General features: G+C 37.6%; 1 protein-coding gene across 1 annotated transcript in view; it reads right to left on the bottom strand.

Moving 5' to 3' along the window:
• Window positions 1-27,746, bottom strand: part of LOC104521455 (protein tyrosine phosphatase receptor type K) — a gene marked incomplete at its 3' end in the record, with an annotated part of 103,340 nt that overhangs the window by 18,030 nt on the left and 57,564 nt on the right. The window contains exon 3 of the mRNA XM_029083888.1: window positions 9,000-9,302. Within this exon, the coding sequence (XP_028939721.1) occupies window positions 9,000-9,302 (303 nt within the window). The remainder of the gene's footprint in view (window positions 1-8,999; window positions 9,303-27,746) is intronic.

The following is a 27,746-nucleotide window of genomic DNA, read 5'->3' as shown; positions in this document are numbered from 1 at the left end:
TTTAAAAAGATTTCTTTCCATCTGCTGACCTTGTAAAGTGTGTCTCCACTATCTCGAAGAGACAGCAACAGTAAACTCACTTTCACATGCATTATTCTATGCTAAGCTTCCAACAAGTCAAGTTTTACACTTATCTGAAGGAGTGAAATAATTTAGGTGGGTTTAACTGTAAGGGTTTGTCATGGTTTAACTCGGCCTGCAGCTAAACACCAAACAGCCACTCGCTCACTCTCCCCTGCCCTGGGGAACAGGGGAGAGAATTGGAGGGGTGTAGGTAATGAGACTCATAGGTTGAGATAAAAACAATTTAATAAGTGAAACAAAATAAAATTAAAATAATAAAGATAATAGCAATAATAGAATATACGAATGAGTGATGCACAGTGCAGTTGCTCACCACCCAGCAACCAGTGACCAGCCTGTTCTGAGACAGTGATCCTGAAGGAGTGAAAATCAACCCCCCAAAACCACAAACCAAAAAACCAAACCAAAACATTTTTCCTATTAAAAAGTATTCAAATATAAAATGCATATATATATAAAAGTAACAAAAAAAATTAAAAGGGAAATTCAGCAAGGTTTTACAGTGGAAACATCACAAGCTCTTCTTTCATGATTCACATGCATCTCCAGAGCCCTTTTAATGAAGCTATATATTCATATAGTGAATAGCTGATAATCTTTTCTTCTATATACATGTGAGATGGTGGATTTTTATAAATATTGTGTATAATAAATGTACAAACCATCAATCTGACATCAGACCAATTCATTTTAGAGCAATATATTTGCATTAAATTATGTCACAGTCACAAATAAATTGTTGTTCACAAATAGAGTAACCTAAACTTTGTTCTACACTAACTTAATGGGAAATGTATATTACAATACATTACTTCTGGAAGAACAATGTATAAACTGACACCATCCACTATAAAAATGAATTTATATTGCTTCAGTTTTCCTGCTACAAAATAATGAAAGTGTATGTAAACAGAGTATTTTTATTATTATTATGCTCTGTGAAAGCCATGCAGAGTATTATTATGCTATATGGTAAAGGCTATGTGTAGATATATGAATGGCTACACTGCGAAAAATTCCTTTGTGGTACTCAAAAAGTAAAATGTATCAGCCTTTCTCTGAAAGTAGATCACAGAATCATAGAATTGTTTTGGCTGGAAAAGACTTTTAACATCATTGAGTCCAACCATAAACCTTAACACTGCCAAGTCCACCACTAAACCACGTCCCTAAGCACCACATCTACTCATCTTTTAAATCCCTCCAGGGATGGTGACTCAACACTTCCCTGGGCAGCCTGTTCCAATGCTTGACAACAGTTTTGGTGAAAAAAAAAAAAATTTCTTAATATCCAATCTAAACATCCCTTGGTTCAACTTGAGGCCACGTCCTCTTGCCCACTTGTTACTTGGGAGAAGAGACCAAGCCCCATCTTGCTACAACCTCCTTCCAGGTAGTTGTAGAGTGAGAAGGTCTCCCCTCAGCTTCCTTTTCTCCAGACTAAACAACCCCAGTTCCCTCAGCTGCTCCTCATAAGACTTCTGCTCCAAACCCTTCACCAGCTTCGTTGCCCTTCTTTGCACAGGCTCCAGCACCTCCATGTCCTTTTCGTAGTGAGGGTCCCAAAACTGAACACAGTATTCGAGGTGCAGCCTCACCAGTGCCGAGTACAGGGGGAGGATCACTTCCCAAGTGCTGCTGGCCACACTTTCTGATACAGGCCAGGATGCTGTTGGCCTTCTTGGCCACCTGGGCTCTCTGCTGGCTGATATTCATCCAGCTATCAACCAACACTCCCAAGTCCTTTTCCACTGGGTAGCTTTCCAGCCACTCCTCCCCAAGCCTGTAGCACTGCATGGGGTTGTTGTGACCCAAGTGCAGGACCCAGCACTTGGCCTTGTTGAATCTCCTACAATTGGCCTCAGCCCATTGATCCAGCTTGTCCAGATCCTCAAGCAGATTCCCATCCTCAAGAAGATCAACACTCCTGCCCAACTTGGTGTCATCTGCAAACTTACTGAGGGTGCACTCAATTCCCTTGTCCAGATCATTGATAAAAATATTAAACAGAACTGCCCCAACACTGAGTCCTGGGGAACACCACTTGTGACTGGCTGCCACTCAGCCCATTGATCCAGCTTGTCCAGATCCTCAAGCAGATTCCCATCCTCAAGAAGATCAACACTCCTGCCCAACTTGGTGTCATCTGCAAACTTACTGAGGGTGCACTCAATTCCCTTGTCCAGATCATTGATAAAAATATTAAACAGAACTGCCCCAACACTGAGTCCTGGGGAACACCACTTGTGACTGGCTGCCAACTGGATTTAACTCTATTCACCATAACCCTTTGGGCCTAGCCATCCAGAGAGTTCTCCACCCAGTGGAGAGTATACCAATCCAAGCCATGAGCAGACAATTTCTGTAGGAGAATGCTGTGGGAAACAGTGTCAAAGCTTTACTGGAGTCTAGGTAGACAACATCCACAGTCTTTCTTTCATCCATTAAGCAGGCCACTTTGTCATAGAAGGAGATCAGGTTAGTCAAGCAGGACCTGCCTTTCATAAACCCACACAGACTGGGCCTGACCACCTAGTTGTCCTGTACGTGGCATGTGATGGCACCCAATTATCTTCTGAATAACCCTCCCCAGCACTGAGGTCAGACTGACAGGCCTGTAGTTCCCTGGATCCTCCTTCCAGCCCTTCTTGTAGGTGGACATCACATTTGCTAATCTCCAGTCCATGGGTACCTCCTTGGTTAGCCAGGACTACTGATAAATGATGGAAAGTGGCTTGGACGCTAATTTTCAGGAGATGGTGAGTCATCCTCTTCTACTGTTTAAATGTTACAAGCAATTAAAGTGGCCCACCTTTCCACTTTTTTGTGGAAAGGTTTTTCTGAGGGATTTGCCATTTTGACTTTATGCTTTGCTATAACTTGATACTAAAGTTTAAGTAGAAGAAAATTTTATACAATAAAAAGGAAAAAAAATCAGAATTGTTATTATTAGTCTTTATCATAGGAGTATTTACATCAAAGGTGGTGACAAAAATTACTTCTTTGGACAACATTCAAGTTGCACGATTTGCAGGGAAGAACAAAATGCTACTGAACACTGTTGAGAAAATCGATTGCATATTAATAGTCTCCTTCCTTGCACATGCTCTCTGCTTCGTGACCTCTGCTCCTGGAGGAGCGGGGCTGGCATGGATGCCCTGGGATGTGACAGGGGTGCAGCCCTCCCCAGGTGGTGGGCAGCAAGGGGCCACTGTCCCATGCTCTCCAGGACTTGGTGAAAGTCCACAGCCCCTTGTGTCACCCAGGGCCACTACTGGACTTCACACCTGCGATGGGTCCCCATACGTTCCAGCCTATATAAAATTACTAAGGCAACAAATAGAAATGCTTACAAGGTACTAACTAAGCTGACAGAGGCTAATCAGTCTCAGCAGCAATGGCACTTGTTGTAGCTGTTGGTGCAAATATCAAGTGGGGTTAAACCCTTGAGTTCTGGATTTGCTGAATTCAGGGGCTCAGGTGCCTAATGTAGTATTTTGTTTAAAGCCTTTTTACACCAAATCCTGACTTCAGTACTCCCCATTTCTGGCATTTGGAAACATTTCTCCATGTCAGGGTGAGATAACCTCACATACTCATATACCTTACAACTTTCTAAAAATATGCAAATCAATATTCGGAGAGTGCTTTCAGCTAGTGTATGGCTTGGGAATAATGGGAACTTGTGGGCTCAGGTGTAAGCCCTCATTCCACTGCAAACTGCTGAAATAGCCACTAATTCTGGTCTATTTGCAGGCATCATTATGCCAAACACATCGTTTCAACAAAGAATCTCATATGGAATGTCACTTTTTCAGCTATAAAGCTTCTAATATAGATATCCAAAGGAAATGAAAGTAGGAAGTTGTTTCAGCCAGAGTAAATAATTCTACATTTCAGGGCCAATTTTTCCTGAGCTATTAATATGAAACCTAGCTTGTATTTTTAGTCTCTGCAATACCTTAAAACAGCTTACTTCATTTTTGTTTGTTCAGTGTACGCTTAAAATAAATCTCTGCTAATAATTTCAATATTTTTCTTACTTTTTCACAAATCAACTTGTCTGATGTCTTTAATAAAAAAGTGCTCACGTCTTTCTGCAACCACTTTTTCTCTCTCTCGATGATACGTCAATAACAAATCTTACCTACCATCTGAGAAAAAGAATTGGGTTTATTCTCACAAGCTGAAGGACAAATAGGTTATCCCAGGCTCCTTTTATCAATGGCAGTAGGTCAGTTATAATCAGTTTCAGTTCACTGCTGCTAAAGACATAAACATTTCTCCCTTATTTGACTATAATGACACTAAATTTTGCTGCTGCTTATGACTTGTAGGTCACTAGTCTTCCTTTCAGGCCGAGGACTGTGGTCAATACCTTTAGCAGTGGCATTTATGGACAACTTCACTTTGAAACTTTTATCTCTTAGTCATTAATTTCTCTTTATTAAATGCAATCATTTGTCAATTTTTTCCCAATAGTATTACTATCCTGGGTTCACTTGACATCCATGCACCTGTCACTCAACTACATAAGTAACACATTTTTTGAGACAGTTTGCCATTTCAATCAATCTTTGCAGCCCTCCTTTGCCGCATTGGACATATTGCCTGCTCATCTAGCTGCATTAACTTTTCTCCCAGGTGAGCTATTTTTGTTACTTTTAAAATGCTACTAGTAGAGTTTTATGTCTATGTTTTTTTCATACAGATCTCTGCAAGGACCTGAATGAGTCACACTCTCTGAAATATCAGGGGACCTCGTTTGTGTCCAATGAGCATGTCCTTTGGCTCAGACCAAAGCTTTGGTTTACTTTAAGCCCCCAAAATGGGTACTTATCCTATTCCAAGTGATCTTTTTCAATTAGTCGTTTGCCTGCTGTTAGCTGACACACTCCCTTACTAGTTATAAAATCACCATCAAACACTTTGAGCTTCACGATTTGCTTTCTCCATAGCTGCTCTCTCAGAGCTAATGTCACTATTCCTCTTAATCCACTCCCTTTTGCATCTGTTTCCAATTAAAAATTAAGAAAGCATTTATCTGCTTTAATCCCATTCACCATCCACTGATTTTACAAAGAGTCCCTCTGAGTTCGCAGCGCCCTGGTCAACAGGCAGCTCTGAGAACACGTGCATGCTGCTGATTCATGCTAAGTGATAAATTCACTGCTGGTTCTTGTACTTTGTTCGAAATGCCAAACATCATCTCTGCCCAGCAAGTATGCAGCTCCTGATTGTGCGAGCCTTCCTCGTTTTCCTTTATGATCACTGTCCATCTCCTGTACAAGCTAGGTGAAGCAGTGAGTCCCTGTCATGGCACAGATAACGCCGAGTACCCAGGTACTCAGAAGAGCTTTCTACCGAATCTTAGTGATGGTGTGGTCTCTCCCCAAAGCGAAAGATGGTTTTTCACCCATAAAACACTCACCAATTTCCTTGTTTTCATTTTCTTTTTGCATAGCTAGTTTAACAGTGTATTGCTCAAGGGCATAATTTTTACATGGAATACAGCTCTTTGCAAATTACTATAGTATACTTTAAAGATTAATTCTGTCTATGTAAGTTAAATAGAAATACTTAAAACCACTAAGTACTCAGATCTAGCTCTGTTCAGAAAGGACGGTATTTTCAGGCTGATATTGCTGGCTTTGCTTTCTTGCAGATATTGAACTACAAACCACTAAAACCTTCTACATTTGTCATATGAAGCTCCACAGGTCTGACGCACAGTTTCCAAATCTGACCCTGTTCTTCTACTAATTGTTTCCTGAGTTAATTCTGCTCTAGGTACCATACACTGCTCAGTTATTACTCACCACTCTGGGAGGTGTGGTCCATCTATGCAAGCTTAGAATCATAGAATCACAAAATCATAGAATTGTTTTGGTTGGAAAAGACCATGTTTGTTAAAACATCATCAAGTCCAACTGAAAACCTGACACTGCCAAATCCACCTCTAAACCATGTCCCTAAGCACTACATCTACTTGTCTTTTAAATATCTCTAGGAATGGTGACTCAACCACTTCCCTGGGCAGCCTGTGACAATGCTTGACAACCCTTTTGGTGAAGAAAGTTTTCTTTTTCGGAGAAAAGACCGAGCCCCACCTTGCTACAACCTCCTTTTGGGTAGTTTTAGAGAGCAAGGAGGTCTCCCCTCAGCTTCCTTTTCTCCAGGCTAAACAACCACAGTTCCCTCAGCCTCTCCCCATTAGACTTGTGCTCTAGACCCTTCACCAGCTTCCTCCTTGAAAACAACTTATATAAATGTGAACCTTTGTGAAAGAGAACCAGAGATCTTCATTGTCTAACACCAGAGCCCCACAAAACTCTGAGATCCTCTGCATCTAGGGAATACCAGAAGTTCAATTATGTGAAAAGCTCCTAGCAGAAGGGAGAAGGTGAGATGACAGAACAGAGATGAAGGGAAAGATTAAAACAAAACAACAACTACAAAAAAAAAAAAGAGAAGAAAGGCACAGAGAATTGGAAGCAATGGGGAAGACAAGTAAAGCAACAGAAAAGGAAGGCAAAATGGTAAAGATGAAGAGAGGCAAGAAAATATGAGATAGACTACTTTGACTCCAACAGTCTACAAGGTTTTTACTTGATTAGCAGGTTCTTGTAAGAAAGAATGACATTGGAAAGAATACTGCGCTACAGAAAACCTAACAAAAAGTTAATTGTCTGTTGTTGTCTTTGGAGTTTTCAAAATTTCTATTTATTATAAGTTTGCAATGTAAGTGCACAGTTTCAGATAATCATGTCATCAGCGGCTATTTCTAATTATTATTATTTGCAAAAATGTAAGAAAATACGTGATCCCTCTATTTTCCTTCTCATAAATGAATCACTGATAATGCCCCCACTACGTAATTAACATCATGCTCATTCTACAAAACCTCCAAAAACCATTGTGACAATGAGGCTACCTCTGACCACATGTGAAATATCAGTGGCAGACACTTGTATCTTTCTGTAGCTCTCATCTTCTGAGTCCCGCTTTAGGCTGCAAGGCATGTTTTAAAACAGTTTCAGACAGACACTTGATCACTTGGACATGGGACTAAACTAGCAGCATACATATAGGAACTCAGACTACTATTGCTATGAGAGCTCAAGGAGAGACACAGGTGTGAATACACCTTTGATCCTCTGAGATGGCTGAAAGTCCTCCATACTGCACACTTCTTGCATGCTCTGTAGTTTGAAATACATGACAAAACAGACATAGACTTTCAAGTTAATCAGTAACGTACAACTAAAAATCTGCATTCCATTTCCAATAGTATCACTGAGTAGAGCTCACAAGAGGCAATTTTCAGGTCACAAGAATAATTACCACCAGTGCGTCTAAATATAGATATCTTTTAAAATGTATTAGCCCCAATTTGAAAACAACATCTGCTTGAAATTGTTCACCTTAGCAACTTTTGTTCACTGAATGAGGCTTCTTCTACACTATGGTAACCTCTGACAACAAAGCTGAGTCTAACCAAGTTCACTGATAGCACACTGGCATGGTAGCTTGAGACCAAAAGCTGCCTTGTGTGCATCATTTTCCAAGAATAAACCACAACAAAACTATAAGACAAAATATATGCACTTGACTGCTCTTGACAAGCACTGCCATGGCTTTTTTTTTTTAAACCTCAAGGAAAATAGCAACCACAAATATCTATGATGTAAACACAGGTACAGAAATATTTCATCATGAATTACGTTTATAATTAACTTTTTTTAAAAAGGTAAAATTTAAATTGCATGAAATATTCTAATTCAGTACCTGTCAATAAATCTTTATGTGATTCATCTGTACCTCTGTAGTTCTCTATAGCTCTTTATATTCTACCTATTTAATAAGCTGTTCTCTTTTCCTTATTGCAACAGTAAACATATTCCTCTTCTACTTCTTGTAAAATTGAAAATATATGGCAAAGAAGTGCCACCAGATTCTGACCCTGATTGCTCTACATATATAAAGCTATATCCTCTCCTCCATTTTACAGGCAAACACAATACCTTTTAAAATTTTATCATCTTATGTATTTACATTCTTACATTAGTGCAAGTATTATTTTTTTGTTATAGATGGCAGTACCTATTTTCATTGTGGTGTCAATATTTTAATGAAATCTAAGAAAAGGAAACTAAAATTGCTCTTTACTACCACATTTTAAATATTATTAGGGAAAAATATCTACTTTTATTTTAATCTCTTTCATATCAAGATTCATAGCCTAACCACTGAATGTCGTCATTATCATCTACCTCTATTCTTTATTTCTTCCCAGCTAAGATAAGCTCAACTGCCTTGTCAATAAAAGTTTTAAAGAGGAATCATAGAATATCTCTAGTTGGAAGGGACCCATAACAATCATTGAGTTCAACTCTCAAGTTGTCAAAATAATACTTTAATCTGATGAGTGGCTTTCAAAGAGTTAACACATACTACGTAACCTGCAACACAAATGATTGCTCAAATACATTTACTGAAGAGGTTTTAAATCTTGAATAGAGTCTTTAAGCACTGAACTCAGTATTTAAATATAAATTTACAGAATTAAATTATTTTTCAAATACTGCACCTAATACTGTGAAGAAGCCTTCACTTAACGCCACCACATGTTTCTTGTCACCTTTGTTAGCACATTTTTGGAATGACGAGGAAGCCATCCACTTTTTTCTTGCAAGAGAGAGATTGAGTTTGACTTGCGCTACATGGACAGTTTAGGCTATATATGCAGGGTGACGGCTATAATTCTTTTAAAGCTACTGTTTTATGGCTAATTAATACATTAATAGAAGAGAACTTCCATTCTTTGGGACACATATTGTAACACACAAAGTAATTTCCTTCCACCTGTCTACACTGGACTTCGATTCAATTTCAATAACAGCATTTACACATACCGTCTTCATCTGTCTGGATAATGGTCTCCTCGCTCTCCTTCCTCCCTTCTGGGTTGGTTAAGATCATTTTGAGGCTGACATTTGTGTAGGGAGGCAGGTGATCCACAACGTGCTGGGGTGCTTTGGGATCCATGTCCAAACAGTCTGCCTTGCTCTCGTTGTGTCCACAGAAGTAGTGGTAGCATATAGTGACATTGAAAGTGTGACAACGAGTGATGTTGTAACCCAGAGATTCCCAATCCACAGCGATGTGTCTGGCCTGGATCTCAGCAATCTTCAGAGTTTTTGGTGTTCTCATAGGTTCTAGAAAAAAGAGTATAATGAAGAAAAACATTGTTAATATTCTTCATCCTTGCACTGAACTGTAACTGGTAGATGATACCTCCAGGAACGTGAAAGCAAAGGAGATACTCAACATACACAGACTTATTACTAGAAGAGGTATCATCCTTTGTACAGAAACCCTGAAAAGAAAAAAATGTGCCACAGTCTCTGTGTGTATTTTATTCTTCTCCAGCCTCTCTCTGCAGGTTTCAATCAGTGATTAAGACTTATCAACAGTGAGAAAAAGAATTGTTAATTAACAGTGCAGCGATTCAAAGCAATTAAGAATACAGGCAACAGATGCAAGAAGAGTGACCAAAAGGCCACCCAGCTGTCACCGCTGGCTTCCTTTCTTGATTTCACCCTTACCTTTTCTTTTTTACCTGCGTAAATTAGATAATACATCATAAAGACTCAACATTCACTACGCTATGATTTATCATGCCACCAAGCAATGTTGTATACTAATTATACTAATTACCTTACTAAGCTAGCAGTTACAAAAACGATGCAGATAATTACTAAAATAATCAACATTAATTAATAAGCTATTCATTCAAGCAAAACCCCTCAGAAATATTACAAAAATGCTTTTTGATATCCCCATTGTATTCCGCTTCTTTCAGATCCCCAAAACTTTGCCTGGACATTGCTCTGAGCTGCAATCTCTGACCTGCTACCCAAGCTCAGCTGCTCTCCACAGATGCATTTCCACCAGCAGAGTATGTGATGCTCCCCAAGCTGTCATCAATCTTTCACTGTCTCTCTAGTGCATTCATTCCTCATGCAAGACTAACTTTTATCGTTGAACTTAATTAAAATGATTACACAATGAAAATCATGACCATGACTATATATACTAGAGTTTCACTAGAAATATACCAAGGGAATCTTTATACCCTGCTAATATATCCTCCTTCACCAGAGAAAATAGTCTGCTGTAGGTACAGCTTCAGCCTCATGTCCTTGCTGGTGTAAGGTCAAAACAGTTGAGATTATTCAAGGAAGTGAAATATAGGACTTTCTGGGCATAACAGTTCTTTGTAACTTGCATTTATGAAATGAGTCCTAACCAGGCTAACAACCAGCCAAAAGCACAGATGGTATATTGAAATAAGGAAATGTGAATCACTGTAATGTATTCGGCATGCAGTTTGCCATACAAACTGCAAACAGTTTCAAACACCAAAACAATCAAATTCTAAATATAATATAAAGGTATTCCTAGTAACATGATGAGTATTAAGGAGGTGATTCTGCCCCTCTACTCCGCTCTTGTAAGGCCCCACCTGGAGTACTGGGTCCAGTTCTGGAGCCCCCAACATAAGAAAGACATGGACCAGTTAGAACAAGTCCAGAGAAGGGCCACCAGGATGATCCGAGGGCTGGAGCACCTCTCCTATGAGGACAGGCTGAAAGAGTTGGGGCTGTTCAGCCTGAAAAAGAGAAGGCTCCGGGGAGATCTTATAGCGGCCTTCCAATACCTGAAGGGGGCCTACAGGAAAGCTGGGGAGGGACTTTTCATAAGGGCAACTAATGACAAGACAAGGGGAAATGGGTTTAAACTGAAAGAGGGCAGGTTTAGATTAGATATTATGAAGAAGGTTTTCACTGTGAGGGTGGTCAGACACTGGAACAGGTTGCCCAAGGAAGTTGTGGATGCCCCCTCCCTGGAAGTGTTTAAGGCCAGGCTGGATGAGACTTTGAGCAACCTGGTCTAGTGGAAGGTGTCTCTGCTGATGGCAGGGGGATTGGAACTAGATGATCTTTAAGGGCCCTTCCAATCCAAACCATTCTATGATTCTATGATTCTATGATTAAAGACTGTGCCTAGTTATTTCCATGATCTATCCTTCCCTTTCTGGATTTCCAATAAGCATGTTCCCTTTGCCTTTAAGTACCAATTTAACATATATATGGCAAAAAAATACAAATTAATAAGTAGCCTTTCAGGGCAGTAGCTTTCTGAACATATTGTATACTGTGATAACAGAGATCTGAAGCTGAACCATAGCATTGAAGAGGTGCTTGAGAGATAACAGACTTGAAGAGAAGAAGAAAAAAAAGGGGGTTTATAGAGTAAACAAAGGCTGGTGTTTAGCAGGTAGACTGGTGTGAGGCAGTCATTAAAAAAAAAAAAAGGTAGCAACACAGTAGATCTGTGGAGCTGGTAAATCTTCAAAGAATCAGTAAGTACTTCCTTGGCCACTGCAAGCACTTAGAAAAAACCCGAACACACTCAAGTAACACAGAGGCAGTGAACTGCTAGAGAGAAAAAAAAAAAATTATCAGCCATTTTTCTCTTATGAATGACAATAAAAAACCTAGTTGTACATACTTTGCTTTAGTGTTTGAGGCCTAAAATAAGCATAACCTTCACCAAGGAAGTTTTGTATTACAGGTTTATTTTTCCTGCTAAAATGGATTGATTCTTCTATTTTTAATAAATTCCTCTTTATTCTAATAAACCAGAGATGGAATTCAAACCTGAATTTAAAATTTATTGGAACCTCTAAAACAAACACAACATAATACATGTTGTCTGGTCATGAAGGTTGAAGTTATTAATGTTTGAAGCTGGCTAATCAGTAACAGCAAATGCACTCCATTTTTACCTTGCTTCTTTATGAGAAGACTTAAACTGCATTCATACTATGCTGTATGACACTTTCAAAAGAGGAGAAAAAAAAAACAAACCACTTTGTTATTTTTAAAGAAAAATTATTTTACAATTCTATGCAAATTTTGCAAATGTGTCACAGTATCAGAGGAGATACTGAAAAGCATCCTTTATTCACCTGTCAAAAAGGAAAGAATGAAAGACAAGAGTGTGATCTCGCTTTCTCACAACTATTCCCTTCTTTAGCAGAAAATAAACAACTTTTGCAACATTGAGATGGTAATTAAAGTCTGCAGAGTCTCTCAACAGCTTTCGTAAAGTCTGCCAACTGTCCCACTGCTCCTAAAATGATGCATTAAAAACACTATTTTACTCTCGCTTCTGGGCAACATTTCTCTCATGGATCTCTAGAGGTAAAGACCAATTGTTTTAAACTACCACAGCACAAAGCCTCCATCTGTAAGACCTCAGTAGAAAGGAATCTTCGAATAATTATTTTTCTCAGATAAAACACTACTGAATTTTTTAGTAGGTTTCCCCAATATCTCAGCATCTCATGAAGACTCTTTGTTCTCGATGGGGCAAAAAGAAGTGCTCATCTGCCTTTTTTCCCTTTCTCCATCACACTTTACAGTTTGCATTTTACTGAAAGATTTTCTTAATCCTGTCGGGATTTAATTTCAGTTTACACGTTCTCTTCTGATCTCTGGATACTTCTTCAATACTACTAATCCCAGTAAATCCATTTATATCTTGTCTTCCCAGTTGTTTTCTCACCTTTCCTCTTTCAGTCACAACCAAAACTTTAATCCAAAATAAATGGACATTTAAACTCATGACTACTCACTTTGTTGAATTACTCATGTCAAATTGGCATCTCATGCCAAAGTGGGAAGAAATAAAATGCTCCCAAAAATCTCTGTTCATTTCTTAATCTAACAACTGGAGTTAATCTATCAACTGGTGTTTTAAATAATAATAGCAGAAAGCACTTAATATTTTCCAAACTTTATCTACCAATTACCCCTGTGAGACAGGTAAGTGGTGTTAATCAGAGGAGAAAGAGACACAAAAAGGTTAACAGCTTGTTCAAAGCTAGAAGGTGATTTACTGCCAGGGCCATAAGAAAACTGAATGGCACCCAGCTCCCAGGTCACCTGTGCTCTGGCCACCAGACAGCATGAGCTAGTAGCAGCAATTCAGAAAGCTCATTTACTTTATTTGCTAGTGCTTCCACTGAAATGCTAACTCCCCGCCTGAACTCTGGATCTTTTTCAAAAGAGTTTTTAGCAGATTTTTTTAGAACGAATTTGAAAAAGCATAACATTGCCCAGAGACTAAGTGAATATCTGAGCATAAGGACAAGTTATCTGAAAAACAATAGTTTGGCTCATTCATTTTGAAAGATTTCTTGATTGAGAGCTTGGAATTTGTATGAAACAGCATATTTTTTTGCATTAAATCTGGTATTTATAATTAAAATTTTGGGGAATGGGGTATTCATAATTTCTTTTTTCAAGCCTTTTTCTCCAGCAGAAAATATATTTAACACTGGAGGCAGTTCTTTTTGGTGATAGCAGAAAGTACTCTCTACTGTTGCAGGGAATTCAATATCCTATGAGTGTATCAAGCTCTTATAAACGTGAACATCCTGACTGGTAGTCACATCTTCCAACAGAAACTAGGCAAAAAAGGCATATGGGCGATTTGGTGGTGGTGATGGTAGGGCTGACCTTTATATTCTCCCGAGTCCCTCTGCTGAGGGAAGGCTCCCTTCCACCAGATCCTTCCTGCCCATGGGCTGCTGCCACAACCTCCACTCCACTGCCATCTCTGCTTACAGCCACCAGCTTCTCTCTCTGCCCTTTGGTCTCCATGCCTGGCATTACCCAACTCCGCTATCTGCCTCCTCATCACCCTCCCTTTATCTTTTGGCAAATGAATACTACCAACTTGACTCAGATCCATCATCTGATCTGACTGTTCTTATTCTCACTGAACCAATTAACATCAGAGGCACTGGGAGAGTATCAAAAGAACAGAAAAAAAAACCAGAATAATAAAAGAGATCTCTACACATATACAGATTACTAAGTCATCGTTCCTTATCCAGAAACTGCATTAAGTAAAAGGAATTACATGCATGTGGCACTCACTCGCAACAATTTATGGATCAAGAAGATTTAACCCAACTTTATGGGATAAAATAAAGAACAGCTTTAGTAAATCTCAAAAGGTTAATAATCCAGGGATAGATGGCAAAAGAGACAGAACCTGTTGACCCCATACCACCTCTCAACTGCAGGATAATTTAATAAGACGCTCCAGATAACAGATAAAATGAAACTCAATTTCTTCAGTGCTTGATAAGCAACACGTGATACAACAGGTCAATATCAGAGCCCCTTTGTAGAGATTATCTTCACTTACACAGAGATGGCAGTGAAAACAAAAGCCTTCACAGTCGCACAAGAAGCCAAGTGAGAGCATACATTTCCTCAGAACTTATTTTATTATAATTTGTATTAACCTGCTGTCAATCAGAGAGAAACAGATTTCACAAAGCTGTGACAAAAATCCCATAAAACGAGGCTAAGTAAAGCATGACAAGTCCTTTGCTTTTGCTGACTTTCCTTAGAAATCCTAAATGTTAATTGCAAGACACAGTTTTGTTTCCGTTTGGGGAGGGGGAATTAGATCTTCTGACCAGCTGACAGAGCACACATTTGTTCACATGAAATGGAAAACCATCAGACCACTTTTAAAGCATAAACATTTCAGATAAAGGTGGTGCTTCTTGAACACCACCACATACTTTCTATGGTCTATATCCTATCTGTGTATACAATTCTTTAATTGGGGTTGGCTTTTGGATCTTACCCCCCCTCCCACTCTTTCTGGTATGGCATTACACTGAGGAGCTGACTTCAAATTTCTCCTTTAACCACACTGACGGAAATTCATATAAAGTTTAAGAGTGATGCAGGAGACCTGCATTGGTGACACAGGAGGTGAAAACTAACTGGACTTGGAGGGTGAGATAATGCATAAATTTGCCTAAAGTTTGAGGGAACTGCAAAGAAATATGGGACTTATATTAAATAAAAACTCTGACATACAAAAGAAAATGTATGACAAGTATTAAAGAAGTAGAGTAAATTTGGTTTAAGATAGTAACCCTGTAATTTAAAACACAGTGGTTTAAAGGAGCCTCTTATAGAGGCTCCTTTAATTATATTGCCCTTATATTTTAAAATAAAAATGACACAGAAAGAGATGTCCTCATTTTCCTGCTAATATTCTCAGTCTGAACAGCCACTGGAATTCCTCAAACTCTTCTTTATGAGAACATGAGCCTCTCTGTCCTGTGGCTTCCCCTGACCTTTCCACAATAGGTGTTTCCTTGCCACGTGGGAAATAAAAGAGGATTATTCTAAGATGTCACTGCGTCTCCTGCTGCTTCCTTGGTTCACGCAAAGTCCTACAAAAACAAAATGTTCCCAAAACTAAAAAAAAAAAAAAAAAAAAAAAAAAAAAAAAAAAAAAAAAAAAAAAAAAAAAAAAAAAAGTAAAAAAAGTTACAGTCCTACCGCTGTAAAGAATTCTTCTAAAACGACCCCTGATAAGAGCATGGAAGAATGGTATGAGAGGAAACCACTGGAGGAAGTAAAACCCAAACCAGAATAGCTGTCAAAAGTGCAGTAAGAAAGTAATAAACAAAGGTTCTTCTCTTGCTCATTTCAGCGGAATTACTCTCAATTATTACTTTTGTTATTAGTGAGTGATGAATCAGAAAGATTTTTATAGCTACTAAGATCCTTCACATCATAAACCTGGAATGCTGTATATAAAAGTGTATCACTCATTGAAAAGGACTGGACTAGAGTTAGTTTGTTTCCACAAACAATTAAAGTCTGAGCAAGAACTATGCGCATCGACCATGATCACTTCTGCATTTCTGTGGGTGATCTGCTGCCTGTCAAAGGAGCATCCCATACTTATGTACTTACATGTATATATAAGTACTTATATGCTTATACTTAGTTATGTTATGAACAGAGCTAACAAAAATCCCTAGGTAAGGTGAGCTGTCCTAGAATATCCATGATGAAACCCCTCTGTTTCAAGGATTATTAATTTACAAATGCAAAAGAATTTAGTTCAGACTAACTGCCAGTAACTCTATTATTTAACTGTATGATGCAAGCACAGGAAGATCCAATTTATTCAGACATCCCAAGAATGCCAAGCAATTCAGTCTGATTTCCTTGAACCAGTCTGTATTTATAACAGAATAATTCTTTAAAATTCTACTCAAGTTTCTTGCCTGTAACTCTGTCAGATTTTTGACAATTTCTCAGTAGAGTTAAAGGCAAAAATAAATTAACACCACTGGTCTCAATCCTTTAACAAATACTTAATGATAGTTCATTAACTACTTATCTTCAGTCAGGGGCTCTTTCCTACCTACTTATGTGTATTTCAAGCCAAACCCACACAACATCATATTACCAACTGGATCAATATGGACTTTACATATGTTATTGGAGTAAGTTATTATTCCAGATATTCCAGTGTTGGAATATTCACCCTCATACTCAGAACATACAAAAACCAGGACACCTGCATGTACATAAACACAGGCTGGAAAGTCTGAGGTACACTTTGTTTGGTTGTTTTTTTCCAAATCTTGTTCCATGTCAGCAGTTTATAGGCAGATAAATCTGAAAACTCAGGCCTTCAATCTTTTTAAATTTAGAAGCATTAAGAAATAGTGAACATCAAAGAACGAGAAATCTGATGAAGTTGACATAAGTTGTACCATTTGAAGTAATTTCAGCTGTCTGAAAGAAAATGAAAAATTAACAGGTACCCAATAAAAATCAAAGGGATTGATCTCCTTTCTCAGATGTGTAACACATACGAGATACAAAACAAATTTGGATTCAAACACAAAAAGAACCCACTTTGTGTACATTCGTAAGTCCATCTATTTGTCATGTGAAATACGAATCCAGAATAAATGAAACAATGGCATTTATGCTGTACTAGCACTAGAGATTTATTTGGTTGCAAATGAAGGTTATAATGCAATTGCATTAAAATCTATGAGCTTTTTCTCTTCTCACTTTATCTAGCAACTGACTTATTAAGCCAGCTTACAAATCTCTTACTGACCACGTACCTCAAGGAACTGAAGAAAACATCTGAATTATTACATAGATAATCAGCTGTACTACATTAGTTTCAGTAGCAATGAGGGGATATTCAATATATTTTAGGATGTATCTTTTTGGATGCAAAATATAGCTGTCCTTGCTTCATAAGTAGAGAGCTTAATATAACTGCACTACTGACTATTATTTGCCCATTCCCTTTTGATAGTATGTTTATTCTATTGCCTCCATGCATGATTAACAGTTTGTGTATCCTTAGCATGTAATCAATAGCTGTGAAGTTTTGTATTAGCTTTAGAGATTAGACATCCCATGATAATAAATTCCATTGATTTTTCCAGTTTAGCTTTGCTGTAGAAATCCACCTTTTTTTCCCCCTTTTTTTTTCCTCTGAGTTTAAATTGAAAGGATATATACAGTCTAGGAGGAGAGAGGAAAAGCTGGCATGACCTCTTTACACTCACTCCTCCAGATGAACAAAACCTATCAACAAGCATCAGACTGCAAGAGTAAACACAGGGAAAGCCTGACATTACAAAATTCCTAGGAAACCTGCCCAGAACTGCAATGGTGAAGATTAATTGTGTAAAGTCAATTATAAAGTTAATTGTGATGGGGGAAAAAAGTGAACCTTTGACTTAAATATTAGTGGCATGGATATATTAAATCAGAATGGAAGACTCAACATCTAAAACAACAGTTATCTTATAAAGACTATATTAAAAAAAGAATATATAACATATATTTATACACACATGTATACACTTTTTACCCACCTTAACAGTGAGCCTAACCATTCAACACTATGAAGAAAGTGTTTATAAACATTTATTTGAACATAAATCACCAGTTAGCTTAGATGATACATTTTACATTTCTCTCCAATACACATTTATAAACATCTTTTTATGGTTTTGTTTATAGATAATATATTTGGAAGCGTAGGATGTTACGAGTATTATGCAAAATGCTCAAGTTGGAGCAGTGTGGTAAAACGAGAGTTTTCTATGGATAACATTAAAGCTTCTCTTCCTTTCTACTGTCCATAAAATTTCAAGTCCTCCAAGTCAGGCAGCATAAATATTACCATACAAAATGAAGTGACCAAATGTGGAACACAGTCTATAATAAACAAATAGTAAGCACAGAAGAGAGATTCAGACAGTGAATAAAGCTAGTGCCACATTCACTTCTGATGACTAAGAACTGAAAACTGCAAGTAGTAACCATGATACTCACTTAAAACATTTACACAGACATGTGCATCTACACACAGATACACACAGATACTTGTGCACATAGGTGCATACACTGCATTTCCCCACATGCAGATAAAATCCCCATCAAAATGCACCCTCTCTCTCTGCACACCTACTGAAACATTCTCAATTTGATTTGCCTCTGTTCCCATTTCACCCCATATGGCTCCTGTAGCCCCTGGGTGAAACCCCCTATCCTCCAGCCCGCTCCCAGCAAACAGCAAAGCCTTGAATTTCAATTTGGATCACAACTGAGTAATAACTGTGTGTTGCACTTTGCTCTGGCTCTGTTCCTTTCACAAAATCAATATATACAAAAATATATCACACTATGTATATATCATATGGTGACATATATCTGTCATATAACATATATGATGTTTGGCTGAAACAAAAATCATGAAGTAGTTTAAACCCAGAAATGACACTGTATCATACAATGCATCTATTGTCTGTCTCTTGACCTGACAATGAAACAATTCTGGTGCTTATCTTTTTTTTTTACTCCAAATGTCCAAATTTTGGGCTTCTATTGTACAGAAACATTTTATTTAACCACTTGGAAATTTGTTTAGTAATTTGGCTTCATTTTCTTCATTGGTTCATATAAAGTTAAGAACACAAGTTGAGAATATAGGAAAGCTTGTTTTCTTCATAAATGCAGTCCAAAATAACACAATTGGGCAAAAACCAATTCATTTGACATTAGCAGTTCAAAGGTACTTAGAACTCTCTAAATGCTGGTAAGGTGGGAAACAGGTAAATTCTTTTTTAAGTTAGATATGTGATTACTATGAATTTTTACCACCTCTGAATTTCAATGAAACTTTGTTACTTAAGTCACTCAGCCACCTGCAAAAACCTGACTAAATACAGTTATAAAACTTCTCAATTTGTTTTTCAATGATCAATGCCAAGTAACTATTAAAATGTAATACCTGTCCCTGTGTAAGGAATCCTTTTCCCTTATGTCTCCAGCACACCTTAAACTGCTATTTCTTTACAAAGATTTTATGCAAGAAAAACCTTCTGTGCATTTTCAGCAACCCAATTTCTATTGAACTGCCCCTTGATGTAACTATGAGAAGAAAAAAAAAAGTATTATTGAGTAAATAGGCAAAGCACTGTTTACAATTTGCTAATGAAACAGTAAAAAAATATTAGAAAATATAGTTCAAAGTTGTTAATATTCAGGAGTTAGGTTTTTTGTTGTGTCGTGTTCCCCCCACTTGCCTCCACCCCCCAAAAAACGTTCTTTAAAATGTTTGTTTTCAGAAAGGAAAATTATGATAAGGAATATTTCCTTTTTATGTTGACTTGTGCTGTCTGGGCAGAATTCTCTTTCCTACCACCATCTGGCTATGAAGGTTTGCAAGGCAGTTTTGGGAACTGGGATCTAATCCTGCAAACCTTTTGTTCCTGGAGCTGCCTTTGCTCAAAAGGAGCAGAGCTCTGTAGAAGTGAGCTCACAAGCATCTCTTCTTAACCGTGAAACAAAGTCCTTGTGACAAAGAAAGCAAAAGCAAAAATGCCTTGCTTGCAAACAGCGGCACTGGCAAGCTGGGGAAGTGCTTTCTGAAATAGGCTGTGAAATCTAAATAATATATTTTTATTTAACATTTATCTGCAGAAAATACTCTAAAGAAATTGCCCTGCTGCTTTACTTTCAGCCAGCTAGTGTTTCACAAAGCTATTGTTTCCTGTCTAAGCAGAAACTTGGAAAACATAAAATAATTCACCCTGCAGTAAAGCAAGGTAATTTATTTTAGAAATAATTTTCTCTTTGCAATCTTCTCCTGAACACTTCTGGTTTATTCCATGATCCCAAGACATAAAAATGCTCCTGAAAAATGATCCCAGTGTACTTTCAGTCAACAGTAAAGTTGGAGGAGTGATAACACAAAAACATGGCAAACCCAGCAGCTTACTGGAAGTCACAAAAGAAGAATAATTTTAGATGCTTTTGATAGTAACTTATTCGTTTTTTTAAGTGAGATTTTTTTTCTAAAACGTGATTAATTAATGAGCATTTGATCTTGCTTTATACAGAACAGATGGTGCAAAACCAACAAACCTAGTTTTCATTCGCATGTAAATGTAAAGGATTAGTTCTCCACTTGCAGGAGGAGTCGCCACTCTTTACTATGTGTTTTCTTATTCTAGAAACCCATCAAGAGATCTATCTAATTCAAGCTGTCAATCATGCTCAACAATTTTACCAGGTTCTGACTTTCAAAAAGACATTGTACTAGCACAGTTGTCTTGGCTTCACTGTTACTGCACAGCAACTGCCAACGTGCTGCTCCGACCGGCACTACCGCAACAGTCACCCAAGAGAGTGTCAATCACGCCTGCTGAGTAAGTGGAGCATTACATTATTTTTTTATGCCTATGTTGTACACGCTGAATCACTGTCATCATACAATCACAACAGAACACAAAAAGGAAAGGCAGCCAATTAGTCAAGTCAAGGCCACACAGACAAAAGCAGAATTAATCTAGAAGCACAGGTTAATTGCTGGACACCAGCATTATGTCACTTAAATCAGATTTATTGCCGCATGTAATAAATGCTTAAGAAGAAAAAAAAAACCAAAAACCCCTTCCTCCCAACTTATTATTGAAAGGCTTTAAAATTGCCTTGAGTGTTTGTTAGGCAATTTTAGAGATAGTTTCTCTCTTCCATAATTTTTTTAATTTTTTTTTTTACAACTCATCTAATTGTTAACCTTTTGGAGACTAGCATAATGAGCACACATGCAATGTACTACAATCCCCTCTTGTCACCACAAACAACCCACTAGCTCATAACTGTTATTGATAACCATGATAATTTGAAGGAATAAGAATCTGCTGTAGAACGTTTAGAAATGTAAAATTCCTCAGAGTTGGTTTGAAAACTGTTACGACTCGTAATGAACTTACTTTCCAAATATACCTGATACTTGACAGCTTTTGCATTCCCTTTTGTGGCCATTCCATTCATATTCATACCAGCTAGTGATACCAGCCTAAATCTCCCGTTGACCATGTTCTCCATAATCATCTCCCTTTCTCCTTGATTTCAACCTCAAAGTTATGGCAGCTCCTGTCTTCCCAAGTTCACCTGCTACTTTAATATTTAGGCAAAATTATAACATTATTATTAATTTGAGCTTTAACAAGGATGTGCTAACAGGAAAAAAAAATAACAACCAAAAAAAAACCCAAGCACATGTTTGCTTTTCCCAGCAACCCTTCTCTTGTTGCTTTTGACTTGGATATCTGGAAGACAGAAAGAATCATGGCATCATAGTACAAGTCAGCTTGGAGTGGACCTCTGGAGGTCATATAATCCAAACTCCTGCTCAAAGCAATTATATCAGGTTGCTCAGGAACTTGCCCAGGCTATTTCTGAATATCTCCAAGGAGGGAGATGCTACATCCTCTCAGGAGAGCAGGCATGGAAGATATATAGGAGATATAAATGCAACTTCAAGGCTTAAGCTCATTTCTAACTATCTGGTGTTTGAAACAAGATATAAGAGCAGAGAATTCCACAGTTCCCTAAAAAAACTTGGAATTTTTTAAATCTCGATTCACTGCATCTGGCACTGACCTCTGCCAGATGGCAAGACTGCAAGCACTTCACTTAAATTTCTCCTTGCTTCACCTTGTTTGACATAAAAATTTGCAGTTTGCAGAATATCAGAAGCATTGCTTCCTACTAAAAGTATTATTTTTATCTGCAGTATTTAAGTTAAATGTGCAAAAAAAGTTGAACAGAAGAATTCATCTCTCCTCTTTGCAAACCACCTGATGCTAAAGAACAGAACCAATCAATCCACTGTACTCTACTCTGCATATTTTCCACCACTTTGAGATTGTTTGTCAATTTGTTAGGCAGCTGTCTAAATGAAATGGGTTGGGGTTGTCCTGTTTAATAACCTTTAAGTTACTACACATATCCACTAGAAATTTGTTGCTGGGTGTTTTGCTTTGTTTTGTTTAGAGGGATTGCATTGGCTTTTATTTCCACTGAACAATATAATAGAACCAAAAACCAGAACTCAGTCCTCATAAGTGTGCAGTGATGCATCTAAGAACATTGCCTTTGCTTCTTCATGAATTAAAAGAAAGATGGGAAAGACCAACAGTTTAAATCTGAATGTAATGGGCACAGAAGCCAGTGTTTTGACACCTAGACAAAACCATGCATGTCAGAGTCTTGTAAAAATTGGCTAACGTCCTTAAAATTTTCTGATCTGTACTGCTATTGTAATCACCACTATCACTAATGAAATTTATACTTTCAGCCTCTACTCTAACTGCTATAGTACCATGGGTAATGCAGTGCTCTTTTCAGCATTATAACAAAATCAGTAATCTGTATTAACTGGTTTTGATGAAGGCTTTACACAGCAATTGAAGAGGCTGACAGAGTATATGATTTTCACAGCTAAGCATTTAAATCAAGCCAGTTACTGAGAGGGTGAACTAGTTTATTTAATAGTGAGGTCTATGATCAGATATTTCTGCCAGGGCAGTAGGACTGGCTTATCTAAGTGACACATAGTCTGCAGGAAAGGGGCCACATACTCAGAAAAAGAGAGCACAGGTTGTATTTCAAGCATAACTCCTGAATGGTTTCAGAAAAAAAGTCACCACAGCTATAAAAATCTCCAAGGAAAGAATGTAATCCATGCTTTACTTGCATTTTGGCTCCTGAGGAATGTGTCCCTCAAGAAACATGCCCAGAAGGCATTCATCCCAAAGGGACAACAAACTGCTTGTCTTCTTTTGGACACAAATGCTACTGCCTAATTAAAGCAGGGTGTACAAAACTAAGTTTCCTTCATTTGCTGAGGAGTTTGGTGGGGTTTTTTTAAGCTACTCTCCATCTACATTCCGATTTTTTTTTCGAGACACAGAAATCCTTAAGGAAATTTATTTTAACTACCTGGTTGGTTTCTTTGTTGTTGCTGGCTCTGAACTCTCATTCTTGACCAGCTATCTGGATGACTGAGTAGCATGCTAGGAAAACTGGTATCTGTCTTAGAAAGGATCCAAAATACTCTGAGTTGGGTTTAATTATATTTATCATGATTAATAGATCCTACATCAAATCAAACTTACCTAAATATAAAATATCAGAAGAGGAAGTTATCCATAGACTCGTAAGAAATTGATTTAAATTAAATAGCCCACAAATGAAACAGCTTTGTCTTTAACAGAATTGGCTAGAAACAGAGTTTTATGCAGCCTGCTGTTTACACAGTGGTGTAAAAGCGTGATTAGACCAATCACTATTTGGCATTTGAGAAGGACATGTAATAAAGCCAAAAGACACCAGATAATATTGACAAAAAAATGATACTGACTCCTTGCAAAGGTAAGTGAAACTGTGAAATTTGCGTTACCCTCATCTCCATTTGAGCGTGAAAATCCAACAACTTTCATTTCCTTAACATTCCTTGAAAAAAAGACAAGAGGACAAGAAATCATTTTAACGATACTGTTATGAAGTAAAAACAAATGGTGGAGATGTAGCTAGCTATGATTACAATTATGACTATGCTTCAGTACCACACAGCTGATAATATTCCAGCGTTATGTGGATCGCGCTACTGCTTGAGTTCAATTTCCTTCAGATAATGTATTTGGATTTCATAATATGCCTCTTTGGTGAAACCAATAACTGAATCCAGTGGTAATTCCTCAGAGAGTTATAATTTATGGCAATTGTCTGTTCCCACCACTTTTCTCAGTAATTTGTTGCAATGATTAATAGCCTTGCTGTTAAAGATAAATAAGTGTGTTTTACTGCTAATTTGAATGAGCCTGACCTCAGCATGCAGCCATTTCAGCTTCTTACATTTTTCTTCCTCTAGAGGAAAGGAGGTGTTTTGTACCTGGTATTATTTTTCCCCTATATACATACTGTAAGTTCACCTCCCACCTTCTCTCTGATAGAATAAAATGATTGAAATCTAAGTCACCTACTGTAAGACTACATCTTAAGTCATGAGTCTTTTTGTGGCACTTTTCTCCATTCCTCCCAAATCTTCATCAGTGCGTTGAAAGCACGGACACCAGATGTGTGTGCAGTACACCAACATTGGTCATACCCACAAAATCACATATTTCCTCCTAGCCATAACCCTGATTTTTTTCATAGCACTACACAAAGAGCTACTGTTGACTGCTGATCTAGGTCCCCCAAAACTCTTTTCAGGTTTCTGTACTACTTCTTCCAAATACATGCATTTATTTACATACATGTGTAGATAGCAAGCCATATTATCTATACTCTCTCTACTTTAAACTACCAGAGGAGGGAAAAAACCAAAAATCAACCCACAAATTTAAATCTCAAAGCAAGTACAAAATTCTAATGAGTTTAACATCATAAATTTATACAGTGAGCTATCTCACCTTTGCAGATTCTGACTTCACAGTTCAAAATGCAATTTTGATTGCATTTTGCAATCAAAAGATGCAAAAGATTGAAGGTAAACATAACAGGCTAAAGTGAGGTGTAGCAAACCTTATCTGCAAACATCTTCACTAATCTACTTTGCTCGTCACCGAAAATGAAGACTATGTATACACACATTTGTCTGAATTAAAAGATGACAATTATGTCATATTATCAACTACAGAGAAAAATAAAACAAAACCAGAAAAGAATGCCAATGCAGCAGGAAAGGGGGTTATGTTGTCTCCCTATATAAACACCACAAAACCCAGAAGTCATGCTTGACTGCAAGAAACAATCATACAATTTTTTCTTAAAGACTCGTGTCTCAGTGAAAGTCACCGAAGCTTCCCCAAGGACAACCTGAATTAGAGTCAGAGGCCAAACGTAAAGACACCTCTCTGAAACCTAATCCTCTTGCCCATTTAAAATGCTCCTGCTGCTTCTGGTCAGGAAAACACACCACTGTCAATTTTGCTTGTTTTTCTCTAGTGTTTTCAAAACTAAATAACTCAAATATCTGACAAAGTATCACAACAACTACAATAAAAGCAGATGGGTTTAGCTAATATTCTCCTTTTGCCAATCTATATCAGAACTTTTCCCTTCCAAAATACTATCTTATGGCATTATCAATGTAATAGTGTTTAAAAGACAAAAATGCACTAGAAAATTTTACTTCTGCGGGTTTATATAAAAAAGGATTCCTAGTTGCTTGCTTTTCCACCATCCCTCTGAGATATTCCTGTCCAGGCATGGATTTAGGAATAAGAAAGAACCCCATGTCTTTTCAGACTTAGGCTGTGCCTGAAAGCATAGCACATTTGTTGACACCAGTGCCCAATAAGAACCAGCCAAATTTGTTCATAAATTAGCTCTAAAGGAAAATTTAAGTAGTAAGAGCAAGGCAAGCATTTATACATCAACTGGATAAAAATAAAAAATTCTTCATTCAGAAAACCATTTTACCAAAGGCTTTGTCCATCACAGAACAAGAACTTCTCAGGGTCTTTCTGGATATGTCCAACAGCTTGCTGGGGTCTCCTGCAGACTCCATGCACCCGCTGCCTCTTCGCTTTCTCCTTAAACACTCCTCTTCCCCCTGCCCCATCTAGCTCCCTTAATCCCTATACTCCAAAAATGCTCCATCTTAAAGGCTCAAGTGTGTTGGAACATCTTACCACAGCTGCAAAAATATTTCCCAGCTCTTGATTTGATCTAACAATGTTGTCAACAACTCCAAATACAGATACAGCAATTCCAGATACTTGTGTCCCACACCAAGGCAAAAATCTTCAGGTATTTAGAATTTTATTGCTTGCAAACAAGGGATACAGAACTGATGCACTCACCGTGAACATAAAAATGTCACAAAATGTGTTTATAGTCTTCACAACAATCAGAAAAGCATTTTAAAAATCAGGATTAATATACTTCAGACTCTCTACCTTCTCTCCACTGGTGCTAGGACCTCTCCTACCTTCTCTGTGTTTCCTGGGCTTTGACCTGAATGGGGCATCTCCAAAGAGCTCATGTCTTATACGGACAAAACAACAAAACCAGATGGGACACGACACCACACAAAATTATGACTGAGATGCCAGCCTCCAATTCCCCTCTGCCTACCTCCCTTCCACATCAAAACGTGACATGCAGAGAGGAACCATCTCAGGTCCAGGCAGTCTTAGGCCTATGCTGCGTGAAGGAGTGGATTGCCTCAACATCCATTTTCCTTTAGTCTTGCAACTGAATAAGTCAATAAACAAGCTGTTAAATTAAGTGGGGTTTTGTGAGGGTTTTTTGTTTGTTTTTGTCAAGACATTAGGTAATGAATTAACTAAGTCTTAAATAAAACAGAATTCCAGCAGATGAAATTTCACAGTCTGAATTGAATTAACACAGTCAAAAAATTCCCCAAGTTTTCACCTTCTTCTACTTTACTCTAGAACCTGAAGTCCAGTTAAATCAAGACATAATCTCTAATAACGGCACACTACAAACTTTCCAAACACTTCAAGGAAAATTCTCTGAGTTATGGTTACAGCTAATTCATATCACAGTGTACAAGTACTTTAAATTATTATTTGTACTTTATTTGTCCCCCACCTTTGAACTTCATTTGCTGATATACCGATGAACAACTAACCTTTAAAAAGCAGCTTTTATATTTCCTCTGAAGATAACCAGTAAATAATCAGTATATGGAACACTTACTATTATATTTGTTATCACATTTTAGAATCAACTTCTTGCCATATTAAGTTGAGGTATGTATTTCCATCTGTATCTTTCAGCTGTTTAACAGATGTGTGCCATGTCATGGTTATCAAATGGAAAGCCTCCTCCGACACACTTTTGTATGCGTCACTGGCAATATCAAGTCCCTGTTTTGTGTATGAATATTGCACAGTCAGCTTTCTTCTCAGATGTGCTATACACAGGGTAACTCGGTAAAGAAAAAAAAATGTTAGAATTACTTCTTTTCCTCCCCCCAAACACATAGAACAAAATAATACCTTGTACAAAGAATGTTTTCATAAGAAAAATCTAAAGATTTTTTCACAAATGCAAGCAGCTTAGAAGTTTTGTAATAGCAATAATGCACAGTATAGATATAGCAATCCATATTGAATAATCGTTATAGAAAATACATTCATTCCCTGTAATAATGCCAGAATTAATAAATCACTGTTAAAGCCCTGATATTGTATTTCTAAAACTGGTTGTTTTGCTAGCGAATTCTCTCTCTGAATATCAGCCCAATAAACCCAAATAAGTAAAAGGCTGAATGCTATTTTCTCTCACAAGGCATCTCTACTTAAAATATATTTTTTAAAAAATAATTACTGGAACTATAAACAATCCATATAAGACACATACTCCAGTTCAGGATACACAGTACCTGAAATT

Source organism: Antrostomus carolinensis, unplaced genomic scaffold (genome assembly GCF_000700745.2).
Source record: "Antrostomus carolinensis isolate BGI_N321 unplaced genomic scaffold, ASM70074v2 scaffold4452, whole genome shotgun sequence".
Taxonomy (NCBI): Eukaryota; Metazoa; Chordata; class Aves; order Caprimulgiformes; family Caprimulgidae; genus Antrostomus; species Antrostomus carolinensis.
This window is presented reverse-complemented; position numbering and strand designations above follow the sequence as displayed.